This window comes from Onychostruthus taczanowskii, unplaced genomic scaffold (assembly GCF_017590055.1).
Source record: "Onychostruthus taczanowskii isolate IOZ18803 unplaced genomic scaffold, ASM1759005v1 scaffold8, whole genome shotgun sequence".
In the NCBI taxonomy this organism is placed as follows: Eukaryota; Metazoa; Chordata; class Aves; order Passeriformes; family Passeridae; genus Onychostruthus; species Onychostruthus taczanowskii.
In genome coordinates, this window is record NW_024505892.1 from 15016322 (window position 1) to 15030156 (window position 13835).

The 13835-nt window shown below is 45.7% G+C and overlaps 2 protein-coding genes across 4 annotated transcripts in view; one reads left to right on the forward strand and one right to left on the reverse strand.

The window, feature by feature from the left end:
* Nucleotides 1-836: 836 nt before the first annotated feature.
* Nucleotides 837-6737, reverse strand: LOC121346173 (collagen alpha-1(I) chain-like). Of its 2 annotated transcripts, none has more exons than XM_041423722.1 (2): nucleotides 5543-6737; nucleotides 837-956 (listed from the first exon to the last, which is right to left on the reverse strand). In XM_041423722.1, the coding sequence occupies exon 1, from the start codon at nucleotides 6661-6663 to the stop codon at nucleotides 5767-5769; it is 897 nt and encodes a 298-aa protein (XP_041279656.1). In that variant the 5' UTR covers nucleotides 6664-6737; the 3' UTR covers nucleotides 837-956; nucleotides 5543-5766. The 2 variants fall into 2 exon arrangements, with proteins under 2 accessions (XP_041279656.1, XP_041279657.1); XM_041423723.1 differs by lacking the exon at nucleotides 837-956 and adding an exon at nucleotides 3492-3522.
* HIVEP2 (HIVEP zinc finger 2) overlaps nucleotides 4990-13835 on the forward strand; it is a 135928-nt gene continuing 127082 nt past the window's right edge. For both annotated transcript variants that reach the window (XM_041423714.1, XM_041423720.1), the window contains exon 1: nucleotides 4990-5256. The gene's annotated coding sequence lies outside the window, so the exon portion shown is untranslated. The remainder of the gene's footprint in view (nucleotides 5257-13835) is intronic.

The following is a 13835-nucleotide window of genomic DNA, read 5'->3' on the forward strand; positions in this document are numbered from 1 at the left end:
ATACTTTATTTGGAGAAAATAACTTTTTTTTTTTTTTTTTTTTTTTTTTTTTTTTTTTTTAAGGAAATCTCAAGATAGCAGAAAAATATTTTTCCTTCAGGAAATACAGCCATTTGTTCATTACCAGGCAAACAGGACTCCCCTTCCTTTGGGCCCTCTGCCAGAGTTATTTACACACAGGCTTGTTCAAGCTAACCACCTTGGCTTCGTGCTCCTTCACACCATTTGATACTGTATGAGATTGGAGCTGTTGTGGATAAAGAAGTGCTTCACTGTGACTCCTTTGTGTTCTGTGGAGGAGTCACGGGCACACTCCCCCATGAGGAAAGATTACCCTTGTTTACGTGGGAGAGTAGACAAACAAGATACAGCAGCCTGGATTCAAGGAACACATAGGAAGAGGTGTTGAGAGGGTGAAATGGCAGTGTCTTTTTCTCTCATATGATAAGATGGCACTTGAGCAAAAGGAAAGCAATGTGTAGAAATGAGAAAGTGGAATGCTGTGGCTGGAAATGCATTTTATGCTATTAAATGACTAAATGATATGTGAAACTCATAGCTGCTAGTTATCTCTAAGAAGAGCTTGAGATGGTCAGTAGAAGGTAAGTATCTCTTAAAATAATAAAAAACCTCAGTTACCTGAATTATTACTGCTCTTCAAATGGATTTTGTGATGTATTTGACACCCTAAGTAATGTCAGAGGCAAATGCAGCCCTTTTAGTACTCTTGCCAATTCTTCTGATCCATCTGCGTCTCCCTTCTTTCTCTTGGTCCTTGCTGGCCCCAGAGCCACTGGGTGTGCCCTCTCAGGCTCTCCTTGGCAGGAACTGGTGGCTGGAACCCTCACTCTCACAGGCCATTCATCATCCAGCACCCAGCTCAGGGCCCTTCTCTCTCCAATGAGCAGAGAAACAGCAGGTCAGAAAAATGAGAGAAGGAGTATGGCAGGAAGCTCCTGTATAAATAAGGACAATCTGTTTTAAACATCATTGGTAGGAAACTTCTAGTATTTATTGATCAGGAAAGCCATTCACAGGCAGTTTCACATAGATTTTCTAATTTAATCAAAACTTAAGAAAGAGGATCTAAACAGCAAAATAACATCACTAATTTTGTTTTGCACACCTACCCTCTGAGACTTTCAGAAAATTGGATACATTTGGTCCATTTTGGTTTACACTGCTCACAATGAAATCAGTAAAGAGGTATCAATGCCTTATATAAAGGAATTATCCCTTTTGCTGCAGTTCTATCTGTAACAACTTTGTGAAGAATAGTAATGAGCTTGTGGGTACAGGTTTGGGGACGAAGTAATTTTTTCTTAAGAAAGGACGAATTCTTTTAAAATCATTAGCTATTTTAGGAATGAATGGTTGTTTAACATTTCAATTCAACTGCACTATTATAGAAAAATTATGTAATGCTTTCTATTATCTACTTTGAGAACCGCACAGTTTACAAAACTGATGGATTCTGTGTGCTCTGAGATTAAACCAAATTTTCAGAATAATTTATAGCATTTAATAATCTGTGAACATCATTGGTGAATATTATCACTGTATGTTGTGTTTGCTGTGAGCTGCAGCTGTGATGGCCAGGGTGCTTTCCAAGCATCAAGAATGACTTATTTTTTGATGAATCTGCAAAATCTATATTTAAATAACACCTATAAATCTTACATCTGAGAGCTCCCTTAGTTATCTTCTTTGTTAGAGTGATAGTTTTATTAAATGCTGGGTGTAAACACAGAAAAAAAAAAATCTAGAGGGAAATGATAGGATGGTATGAAACAAGGACATCACTATTAAGTTATGTTGTTGCCACGAGTAGGCGAGAGAAAATGATTCAGATGTCTGATGCCTCTCTGCAGAGTCACTGGCAGGAGTCTGGGAGGAAAACTACCCTGCATCCCAGCTGCAGTCCCCTGTGGGACAGTGCTCCTGCCTCATGCTCCCTGTGGGAGGGGAGAGGAGCATCAGTTGGGGATGAAGGGTCAGTCTGTACTCAGTTACACCCACTCTCCTACCATGTGCGCAAAGAAGGAGAGGGCTGAAGGAGCCCTGTGAGGATCTCTGTGCCTCTTTGCCTAGGGAGGTCTCCTCCAAGCTAAGGACCCTTGCAGCTGCAAGTTGTGCAGCTTGTCAAAACCCGCTCTGGGACTTGAGCCAGACAAATTTTGTAGAACAGTGAGGGTCTCTGAGCACAGGTATAGCTTCACTCTCTCCCCTGGAAGCACTGAAGTGCCGAAGTGTTGTAGCTCCAGCACATACCTTGTAAAGCCACAGTGAAGGAAATGGCTGTGGCTCACATGGTGCAATACTTAGAGAATGTGGGAAAGCACACACAGTATAGCTTCTTGAGGTAACCAATATAATTGGAGAAAGACCCTTATTTTGAAAGGCATTATGGAGAAGCATTTTTTTAGTTTGCTTTGAGACTGATTGTAAATAAACTCCTATTTTGAACACTGAATCTTGTTGCAGTACCTTCTGTGGGCTGGTCTCTGTGACAATAAAAATGAACTTCTGAAGTCTTGTGAGAGGGAGGAGAGAGGATGACAATGCTGGGCATATACAAAGAAGTCAAAGTTGCTGGTCAGGAGCCTGCAGCCTCCCAGAGGGGAAGGTACTGGCACCCCCATCATTTGGGGGCATAGATAAATGCTGCTGTTGTAGAAAACAGCAGGATGGGAAAACTTCATTTTGAAACAAATCCTAAGCACTCCCATTTCCCATTGACTTATTCTGACATGAATCAAATAAAGATCACAAGGCCAAAGTCAATATGTTTGCTCAGACAGAATAATTCCAGTCAAACTATACTCAGTGTCAGGAATGACAGTATCACTTACACCGAAATCGGGAAAACAAAGACAGACATGCTCACAGACCCAACAAGGAGCAAAACCTTCTTTGTTCAGCCCTCTCTCAACATGTATAGAACATGCTTGTAAGAGCAAGTCTTATTTGTAAAAGAAGTCATAATTTATCATGAAATTATGGTCACATGATATTGTGCTTATATAACTTGAGGGAAACCCCAAGAAATCCCAAGACTCTCCTGCACCTCCTGGATTGAGCAAAATGAAGCACGAGGAATCTGACCCAGAGATCACCAAAATTAACAGGGGCCAAGGACCACAGTAGCATGAAAAGATTTTTATTAAGAGATTCTATGCCCTTCTGTGTCCCTGTATTGCCAGCTCTGAGTACTGAATTGTTATTAGTCTCTAAAAGATGCAGGAACAATTTAAAATTCTTAGTTACTAAAATTATGAAATAATGGTTTTATTTACTCTGGCATCTGCCATAAGAACCATTATTTTCAGGACTTATGTATAAACTTTTTCCTTTTCATCCATGAGACCGATTTTTTTCTTGATTTCAGTCAAAAGAATAATCTCAGATGCCAAGTATGACTTTCGATGTCACCGTGACGGTGCTGCGAGTTGGCATCACTTCGAATCAACTTCCAGTAGCCTGTAAACGCGGCTGAATGGATTCCCCAAAAGAAAATTTACTCTGAAAAGTAAGTGAAGACATGCTGTCAAAAACCCAGCGGGCGCCGGTGCCACGGCAAAGCCAAACCAGGCGAGGCCAGGCAAGGGACCCCCGCACTGCCGGAGCGGCCGGGAGAGGGAACCAGCCGGTTGAGCTTCACTCTCCGAGCAGCCGTGGCAAATCTCAGGGATACAAAAGCCGTTCCCCGGAATCGCGCTCAGGCTTAACTAACTCAAAGACCGTGTGAGCGGCAGGACCCGGGGCGTGTGTCGGTGCGGGACCAAGGCTGGGTCCTGCTTCGGCGAAGGTTCCGAAAACCGGCGGTGGGTTCCCGACCACCGCGGAAGGGCGGTGGGATGTCTCAAGGAAGCACGGGCACTTCCTCGCCCGGCCGGGAGGGTATTTCCCCTGCAGCGCCTCCCTGCCCCGGGGCCGGGGGTTGCTGCGGGAGAGCGACCCCGCCGCCGGCCCCGGCCCGGCCGATCCCCGCCGCGCCGCCCCGGGAGCTGCGGGCCCTCATTGGCCGCGGGCAGCCCCGTGAGCGGCGGCGGGGGGGTGCGAGCCCCGTTACCCGGCGCGGCGGCCGCCCGTGTCCCCCCTGCCGTCCTCCCGGCGGCGCGGGTCGCTGCCGGGGCCGGCGCATCGCTCCGCTCGGCCGCGGCGCTGGCGGCGAGCGGGTGTTGCAGTAAATGCGTATGTCTGCGGCACAGCCCGGGGCGGCGCGGCGGGCTCCCTGCCCTCCGGGGCGGCGGCGAGCCCCGCCGGGCCGGCCCGATGCGCGCCCCTCCTCCGGGGCCACGTGCTGAGGGGTGAGCGAGGGTCGGGGTGGTCCCCGCCCGGGGGAGACCCGGGTTCGGCTGTGAAGCCGGGGCCGGCGGCCGGCACGGGGAGCCCCGGCGGTGTATTGTTCTCCTTGACAGATAACGTGATCTCGGCCAGGCGAGAGCGAGCGGGTGGAGGGGTCGGGGGAGGGAGAGAAAGGAAGCGGAGGGAGGGGAGGGGGCAGGAGGATCCCGCGTCCTCGGAGGAAATTCTCAGGCCGGGAGGACGCGCGGCTTGCGCACGGCAAGTCGGGACTGGCTCTCCTGGGAGTTCCCTCGGCGGGGAGGGGGAGGGGAGCGGCGATCTCCGCCGACGGGGAGAGGCCGCGGCTTCGCCCTGCGAGGCCCTGCCTCCTCGGTGCGCGCCCTCCTCAGCGCGGAGCTCCCGCGGCTCCCGCCCCGCGCAGCTCCCAGGGCGGGCAGAGCCCAGCACCGCGCCCGGGAGCGCTCCCGCCGCCGCGCGGGGGGACCCGGTGACGTCACGGGCGGCGCGCTCCCCGCGCTCGCTCCGCGCTCGCCGCCCTGTAACTTCTGTTCTGGGAAGTGGTGCCAGGAATAGCCCGGCGGAGCCGCCTGCAGCGCGGAGCGCTCCCTCCCTCCGCGGCCAGGGCGGGCTGCGGCTCCCGGGCCTCCGCCTCTCCCCCGTGCAACACCAGCCCCTCCGCCACTGTCAGGGAGATGGTGATGAGCCTTTCCAAAAAGAGGGAGAGGAATGACCTGCCTTAAGATAAACGCGTGAAGCGGGCGCCCCTTGGCCGCTGGAATATCTCTGTCTGTCTTTATATATAAAGAAGCACCGCGAGCCGCCTCACTCCGGGCGAGCCCTTAGCAAAGGAGCAACACGAGCGCCCGGCGGGATCAGCAGCAGCAGCAACAACAACAACAACAAGGGCACCGGGCTTCTTTCCCTCCTTCCTCCTCGGTGATTTCCCAGGTGAGCAGCACCGGCTGCTGCGGGCAGCCCCCTCCTCCCTACCCGCCGCTCATTCCCTGTCACCGGCACCAGCTGACAGCCGCGCCGGGGCGGCGGGGCTCGGGTGCGGGGCGCCGCGGGGCTGGGGTCGGGCCGCGGCAGGCAGGGCGCTCCGCGGAGCGGGGGGGTCTGTGCCGGCGCTCCGAGTGCCGCCCGGGGCTGCGGGGGTAAATGGAGGGCAAGGCGGCGGGAGGGCGCCGGCGGGGGAAGCCGGCGGGGCTGTAAAACCGCCGGACCGGTAAGTCACCTCTGTGGCGGCGGCTCCGGGCGCTGGCAGGCACCGGCACCGTCCCCCGGGCACCACGGCCGGCGACCCTTCCTGCTGAGCCGGCGCAGGAGGGGGACACGGCTGGGACAGGCCTTTGTCGGTGACACGCCGTTAGGAAATGTGGGGAATACCCGGCTTGTAAGTGTATGCAGATGAGAAGGCTGCCTTGCGTAATCCCCTCCTGCGGCGGGGAATGGGCATGGTCACCGCCGGGTAGAGGCGCCCGCGGGGGGGGCCGACCCGACGGGGCACTCATCGCGGCCTCCGGCGCCCCGGGAGCGGATGGGGGGGCACCAAGGCAGGGGGGGCGCCCGGGGCCACCCGGCGCGGCGGAGGGCAGGGCGCTGGAGGTAGCGGAGGGAGGGGATGTGCCCGGGCTGCCAGCGCGTCCCCGCGAGGGTGCCGGACAGGGGGAAGTGCGAGTGTGTGCGGGGACACCCGGCACCGCGCCGGGGTGCGTGTGCGGGAGTGCGTGTGCGCGCTGCGCCGCGGTGACTGTTCCCTGAAGTGGGTGGGACGTTGGCCCGTTCCGGGAATGTTCCATGACGTGTAAACGCCACAGGAAGGGGGTTAACGAGGGGCTCGGCCGGGGCCGCCGCCGGGTCCCTCCCTTTCTCCCTCCCTCCGTCCCCCCGCCCGCCGGCGGGGCTGCCGCGGGGGCCGGCGGGGGCACGATCCCTTATGTAATGCGGGGTACGTGTGCGGCCGGCGGGGATTATGTAAGCGGCACATCCGCGCCTGTCGCATAGGCTATCGCATAGGATACAGCACCGCACGCCGGCTCCGCGCCGGGAGGCGGGCAGGGGCGGCGAGCTGCCCCGCAGCGTCCCCGCCGTGTCCCCGCCGCCGGGGTCAAGCGGCGCGGGGGAGGCGGGGGAAAGCCCCGGGTTATCCCGGGTCATGCCCCGCAGCCCGCCCCGACCTTCCTGCCCGGGGCTGGCGCGCCGCACGGCCTTCCCCTCGTGAGAGGGAGCCCGGGGCGGAGGGGACGGAGGGTGGTGGTGTCCCCAGGAACTCCGGCCGCGGGTGGAAGCCGATGGGAGGCCCCGCCGCCCCAGCACGCCTGGCCCGGGGTCCCGGCCGGCTGCCGGCCAGCACATCTTGTCTCCGTGGGCAGGCGGCCGGGGCTCGCCCCGGGACAACGATAAACCTCCTCAGAGCTTAATTTCCCGGAAAAGGGTTCTGTTTTTCTTATTAGTTGGCATTAATGGTCAAACTTTTTTTTTTTTAAGGTTTTTTTTTTAAGGTTTTTTTTTTTTTTTTTTTTTTTTTTTTTTTTTTTGCCGAAAAAAAAAAAANAGTTTTTTTTTTTTTTTTTTTTTTTTTTTTTATATGATAGCTGCAGAAATGAAACTTCTGCTGAAACACTAAAGTATTGGGGTTTTTAAAGCAATAATTCTTAAAAACCTTTTTAAACTAAAGTAATCGAAATACTAATGAGTTTCAGCAGAAATATTTAGCTAAATAGTTTCTCTTGTCTCGTTTTAAATTGAAGCCTACTTTAATATTAAATCTGTCTGGGTTTGTGTTATTAAATAATAGAGGGGGCACTAAACGTTTTTTGCTGACTTAGTCAAGGGTGTCACTTTTTTTTTTTCTTCTAATGAATTTATACTGAGAGCTATTACGAGAGAAGTAAACAAAGTGGTCAGGGTGGCAGAAGAGAAGCATTGCTGGCGAGGTCTGTATTTCTCTGCTTCCCGGAGCTGCGGGTGCAGGCGTGTGTTCGTGCATCTCCCAGCGCAAGGGGGCTCCGGTCATCATCGGCAGGAGTTCTGGGGACACCGGGTAATTGGAGTAATTACTAGATTAAAGGAACTACTGGTCTAACGAGGTACAAATTCAGTGGGCCCAGTTTTAAGTTCTGTTGTTGTTGTGGATTACCACTGACTAGCAGAGGAGTTTGATCCTCAGGTTATCAGGACTCGGTGTGGAATCCTCAATATTTTGATAGTGAAGATGATATACAGACATGCTCAAAAAGTGCATCTGTTTTTCAAAGATAGGAGAGTCTCTGCCTGTTGGATTTGCAGCACGTGGGCATATTTAGGTAGATGCAGTGTACCCTGGGGTTTATATTTATTTATACTTAGGTGTTAAATCTTTCCTGATCCTTCCACTCAGGAGATGTTTCTGAAACTTCAGGTATGGATTATCTGAAACTTTCTTCATTATGTTTTTTGCTTTGTCTCATTTCTCAAAAAATTAAGTATTGTAGAATAGGCTGGGAGGGTTTTTTCATGTGAGTTTTAAGAAGTCACTACTGCCATCTGCAAATGTATTGAAGATTCCTGTGGTTTTCAGCTGTGCAAAGGCGGCAGTGATATGGTACGAGATCAGTGTGCCATTATTTTGTTGATTGAATAATCTGCATTTTTAATGCAGATTTTGTATCTGTTGTGTTGATGTTATTTTCCAATGGCTGTTGGGCACAGCAGTTCTATGCGTCCTGACTGAAGTGACTTCTTCAAACCTCACTGCTGTGGATTAGGATAGAATCGAGCAGCACTTGTCCCAAAGCACAAATGTAGAGGACTTTTAATTGTGTGTCTAAGTCCAATTGTGTGGCAACAGTGCAGAATGCTTCTTTATAAAGGCAGATTATTAGATTCTCAAGTGACTAGATTGCCTCATATGTGAGATCTGTTTACAAACCTTCTTGTTACTATGAAGACAAAACAGAGAGCCATATGCATTCATGTGGTCCTTGCTGAATAATGGTACATGTGTCTACTTGAGTGTTTGGCAGTATATCATGTTTAGTTTATGTGGTGGCACCCTACAAGGCTATTCCTTTTTGACTTTTAACTATTTCTAATACCACTGGCTGTACTCACTTGTGTGTGTAAATTTATGAGCCCGGTCTGCATGTTTGTAACTAAGCTGGATGTTTCTAAAGCAGGACATTTCTTGTTGAGCATTTTGCCAAATTTCTTTGCTTATTTATTTATTTAGGTGCTTTTTAAAAAAGAATAAAGGTGAATTGGATTTAAACACAAGTGAAAGTAGTGAGTACCATTTTGTATGTCCCTCTGCTCATCATTTTTGGTCAACAGCAGGGGCAGTTACTGTTACTGCTTTTGTAATTTAACCATATTGGGTAAAGTAGTGGGAATATAGGAGCTGTGTGCCTGGCAGAAGTGGTTTACTTAGTGAAATACTGCAATACTTACCCATCAAAGAGAAGAATGCTTGCTATTTAAGAGTATTCCTGTATACAAGTCATCGTAATGTATAAGTCACAGTAATAGGACTTGGGTAATGAAATATGGCTTCCATCCTTCAAATTTGAGTGTGAGCTTATAATAAGCTGTGGTTGGTTATATTGATAGTTATCTGTACAGCTCAGCAAGTACTACCTGCTTGTAGTTGATTCTGCCCAAGGATTGCAGGTAAATCACCAGAGCTGAGTACTGACTTCCTTAGTCCTATCACAAATCAGGCCCATGAAAAGTTGGTTCTTCATGTCAGTGGTCTTCACACAGGGTAAAGAGAAAATGTTTTATCCATTTTACCTCAGACTGTCAGTATGTGGTTTTAAATTATTGGTCCAACACGTTTCTTCATCCAAGCAGGAGGAGTGCATAATTATTATTATTCTTACGGGTTAAAGGCTTCAGGAAGAGTTAATTGTTAATACTTTTGGGAGCTGAACAGGAGTGTTGAGTGCAGAGGCTGCATACCTTTGTTATTTGAAAAAGGTCTGATAAGTTACGAGGAAACTGCTTTAAAAATTCTTTTTTTTTTTTTTAAAGAGGCAGGTTATTTTTTCTCAAGATTTCTTAAACAGCATCTCTGAAGCAGTATGCTACAGATTAAATATTTTTGAAGTTATTTGGCTTTCTTCTGTAGTTTAACCATTTGTTTGTTGGATTTTTTTTTGTTTGGTTGAGTGTTTTGGTTTTTTGTTTTTTCTTTTCCCCTTCAATAGACTATCTAGCAGTTGCTAAAGAAGTGAAGAAGCAGCAAGGGGAAGTGTAAGCTAGATGGAAAATGGAGAATGGTAGTTTTCACATATTCAGTCACCAGTTTGGGATGCTACATTTAAATAAAGCAGCGCAGAATTATGATAGAACAATGAAAGTTTCAAGCTGGTTGTGCAGCTTGAATGTGCCATTCTGATACGAAATAGCAGCTTTGTACAGCCTTCTTTCTCAACTGGGTGCTTAAAAATTTTTGTAAGATTTTGCAATGACTCCCCTATTTCAGCAGAAAATATTAAAAAGCAGTTCATTGCAGCCATATTTTTAATTCTCAAGTGAAATTAGGACTTGTGAAAATGCTGGTCTGACAGCCTGAGAGAAAAAATCCACTGTAAATAGAAATATTAGAAGATTTTCCATGACAACCAAGTAGCAAACTCCTGTTTAGACTTCAAGAAATCATTAGTGAAATTAAAGAATATGTTAATGTCTGGAAAAATCTGGGGTTTTTAAAATTTTTTTTCTTTTTACAAAAATAGCAAGTGGGAGGTACCATGGACGTCTTATTTCACCATTCTGCTTTGTTCACAGATGAAACAATTGGCTTTACCCTCCCTACTCACTTGTAGTAGGTTGTCCCCAGTAAGGTTGTCCCTGAGAACTCTCTTTCCAAAGCTGTGAGCTGTGGAAAAGGTGGGGGAGGATATAGGTAGGGGGAACAATCTTATACAGTGTTTCAAAATCCCCAGTGTAGAATAAGACATTCAAGTACCAAATGCAATTTTGTCTGTCAGGAATCGCTTGCCTTTTTTTATTGTCTTGTGATTAAATTCTTACCGTCATTGATATGGTCTAAACATAAAAGCTTCTTCTTGCTCTGAGGAAGTATTGTGGATTTTGGGTGTTTGTTTTCATTTGTCTTTCAGGCACATTCTGTACATCTGCAAAATGGTCACTGTGTTCTCTGTATGCCAGGGTACCGCAGTGGGGTGTGGACCACTCTGGTTTTGGTCACAGTATTGCTTATGTTTCCATATTTCCTTGTTCTGCCCTGGATGTGTCTCTTTTATTGTTTTTTTGAACCTGGATATCGCCTTTTACTTGAATAAGCAAAAACCTGTGCATGCTTTTTCCCCCCTTCTCTTTCTCTGGATGGGAGTCTCAGGGCATACCTACCCAAAAGTGTACCTGCCACCTGAGTGGTTTTCTGAAAGTAATGCAGTGCTTAAATATGGATTTAATTATCTGATGTAAATTCCCCTGGTACATGGTTATACTGATATGACCAGTTTGTACAGTGATAGTATCCCCTTTTTCTGGGTTTGTTTATGCACATTCTATCGCTGTCAGTGTAAACTTGGTCTCAGCAGAAAAGTTCCTTCTAAGTATGACATGGTAACCACGGGTAATGTAATAATGTAGTAGGTAATGAGTTTATGGCCACTTCATGTACACAGGGGTTTGTTTTGTTGCACCTCAATTTGTCTTTTACAGAAAATTATTTTCTTAGTTTTTTCTTTTTTTTCTTTTTCTGGTAGTTGATAGTTCTGCCCTAATACACTTACAGAGTCTGAAAAATGCAACTCATGTATAAGAAATTTGATCCTGCACACTCAAAAAAAGAATAGTAAAGAATACATCTGTTTTTAAATGAGAAAGTTTACTTAATTGCTACTGAAGTAACTTGTAATAAACTGCTGCAGCTCTGGCTAAAATACTTGATTTATGTAAGGTGCAAAAAAGGTGGGGAAAAGAATATACAGTCTTTTTTGAAAGGCTTAGCTTAACTGCTGTTTTGTCATACAGGAGAAATTCAAGGTTTGACTGCTACAGAAAGTTTCTCTCTCGGGTAGTAGTTTATTGGAAATTCCATACAAAGAAAAGCAGTTAGGTAATTTGCATGTATAGTTTGGTTTAATAGAACAGTGAAAACTAGAGGAGCGAACGTGAATTGATATTACAGTGTCAGGTGGCATTTAAAAAGTAATGCAATAAAATAGAGTTTGACCCTCTTCATAAGAAAATACTTAAAAAAATGAAGCAGAAAAATTCCAAGTTGTTTTCTGTAATTTATGGTGAAGTTTAGACTTTCGTGGCTACAGAGAATAGTGTTGCTAAAGAAATGTCAAAAGCTGAAAGAAAATTCTAACTGCACAGTGTATGATATGATACATCAGAGGATTTAGTTGAAATAATATTATTTATTGAGCAAGATTTCCATAGAGCAACATCTGTGCTTAGGCAGAAAGGAGCTCTAAGTTTAAAAAATCTAATGGCACAGGATCAGGGTTATCAAAATTAGTCTTATTAGACAGTAGGGTTTTTTTTTACATGTTGGTGTGTTTTTTTTGTCATTTTTATTTTTTAAGTAAGATAAAAGTCCCAGTTCTCTGTATTTGTGTATTTTGTGTTTGTGGCTTGCATTAAAAGAAAACATGTGTAGTATCAAGAAAGACTAGTATGAAAAAATAACCGAGGTTACCCTTCCTTGACAACAAGACGTGACACTATTTAGTTAGAGCAAAAACTACTCAGTTTAGACCAAAGTCAGTATTCAACAGAGACGTAAGTTGCTGGCATCTATTACCAGTCTTCACAGGTCAGTGTAGTTCATTTTGTGTGTAGTGTGCTTACAAAAGTTATAGAAGTATGTGGAGTTTTATGTTGCTTGTCTCTCAAAGACAGCTAAAATAAATAGTTCAGTTAGCTGAAAAATAATACTCTTATTTGCTCTTAACTGTTGTCAGTTTTTCTGAGGACTGGATTTGATTTTCTTTCTTTCTGCACAAACCTCAGCAATGAAGGAGATGCCCTAGAGCATCGTGCAGGCCCGTGGTTCACTGACACCTCTGCACGCTGATAGTGTTCAGCTGAGTCCTGTGTGACACCTGTGAAACAATGATTCATCTTGAGAGCTGAATTTCTAAAACTGCTTTTTTAGAAAAGAAAATCAAGTACAATTCGTGGTCTTCTGTAACAATAGAAATGGACAATTTTTTGTTTTTTCCCATTGAAAATCAGTTATGTTTATGAATGCAATTTCTGAAACTGTTTATGAAAAGCCTTTTAAGTGCATTTGTCTGAAGTAAAATAGTTCTTTAGTGAAAAAGGCATTTATCTTTGGCAGGACATTCATAGACTCCTACAGCCAGATTCCTCGTCCTGTGTAAGTCAATAAAAGTTTCTACAGTTTGGTAAAAATAGGATTAAACTGTCAACTGTGAGACTATAAAGTTGGACACCTTCCCCCTGTCTTGATATGATAATCTGTTTTGATCACCAGGTGAGGCTGTAATGCTAGGCTCTTTGAGTAAAGAGATTTTGCTTTAAAATCTCTTCAAAGTTATGTGAATTTACCAACATTCGTAGTAAATTTATGTCAAACAAAACTTGCAGTCTGTTCCATTATTTTATGCTTGGTCCTGCAATAGTAGCAAAATCCCTTTAAAAGTTAGTGAATATTTTCACAGAGCTGCTTGGCTAGAATATTTGATTTCTTAAGGTTTAAATAATGGATAAGCTACAAGTATTTAATTTGTGAGGTACAGTTGAATTTTGATACAGGCTTAGCAAGATGTTACTGATACATCTGAAGAAATTTGTGGTAAGTGTAAGGGTAGGAGTAGTTTATATAGTACGCTTAGGAGAAAATGATGTTAGTGAAACAAAAACTGACTGAAAGGTATTTGTTTTAGACTGATACCAAATACAGTGTTGCTACCTCTGCAGCTGCTTTTTATAGTGGAAAATATTGGGATCAAGAGGACGGTGAAGTTGGTCCAGTCATGTTTGATATGTCATATATTTTTAATCTCTGATTTACCTAATTACTAATTAAATACACAAATTGTGCTCATCTTTGACCTAATTTATTGTAGTGAGTAATGTTAATTATTGGTGAAGAACTTTATAGTCAGCCACGCATTAGTAAAACTACTACATGATTTGGAGTAATTAGTAGGGCAATTTTGAGTCAGCTGTTTTTTTTCTAAACAAGTAAGGCTGTAAATTGGAGCTGATATAGAATAATATGACAGCACCTTTCTTTGGTCTGACAGGACTTTGGTCTGTGAAATGTAGGGAGGCAAAAGGATGACATACAATACATTCGTTTTCTCTGCTTTGTTTTTTAGCTCAGCTCATATAGTTGTTAATTGATTCTATTAAATTAGTGATCTCTTCATGGAAAAAAATTCAACCACTCTGTTCATTACCTACGAACAGGCTTGAAGGAGTGGTGAGAAAGTAATAGAGAAATGAATGGAAACATATCAGGTGTTCCAAATTTTTCTTTTGGAGCAAGGACAGGATGTGTTTACATGTCACCTTGGAAATGCTTGTTTTGCTTC

Coding starts and splice junctions, on each gene's coding strand:
- LOC121346173 (XM_041423722.1), bottom strand. CDS start 6,663: ATGTGCTGGCCGGCAGCCGGCCGGGACCCCGGGCCAGGCGTGCTGGGG.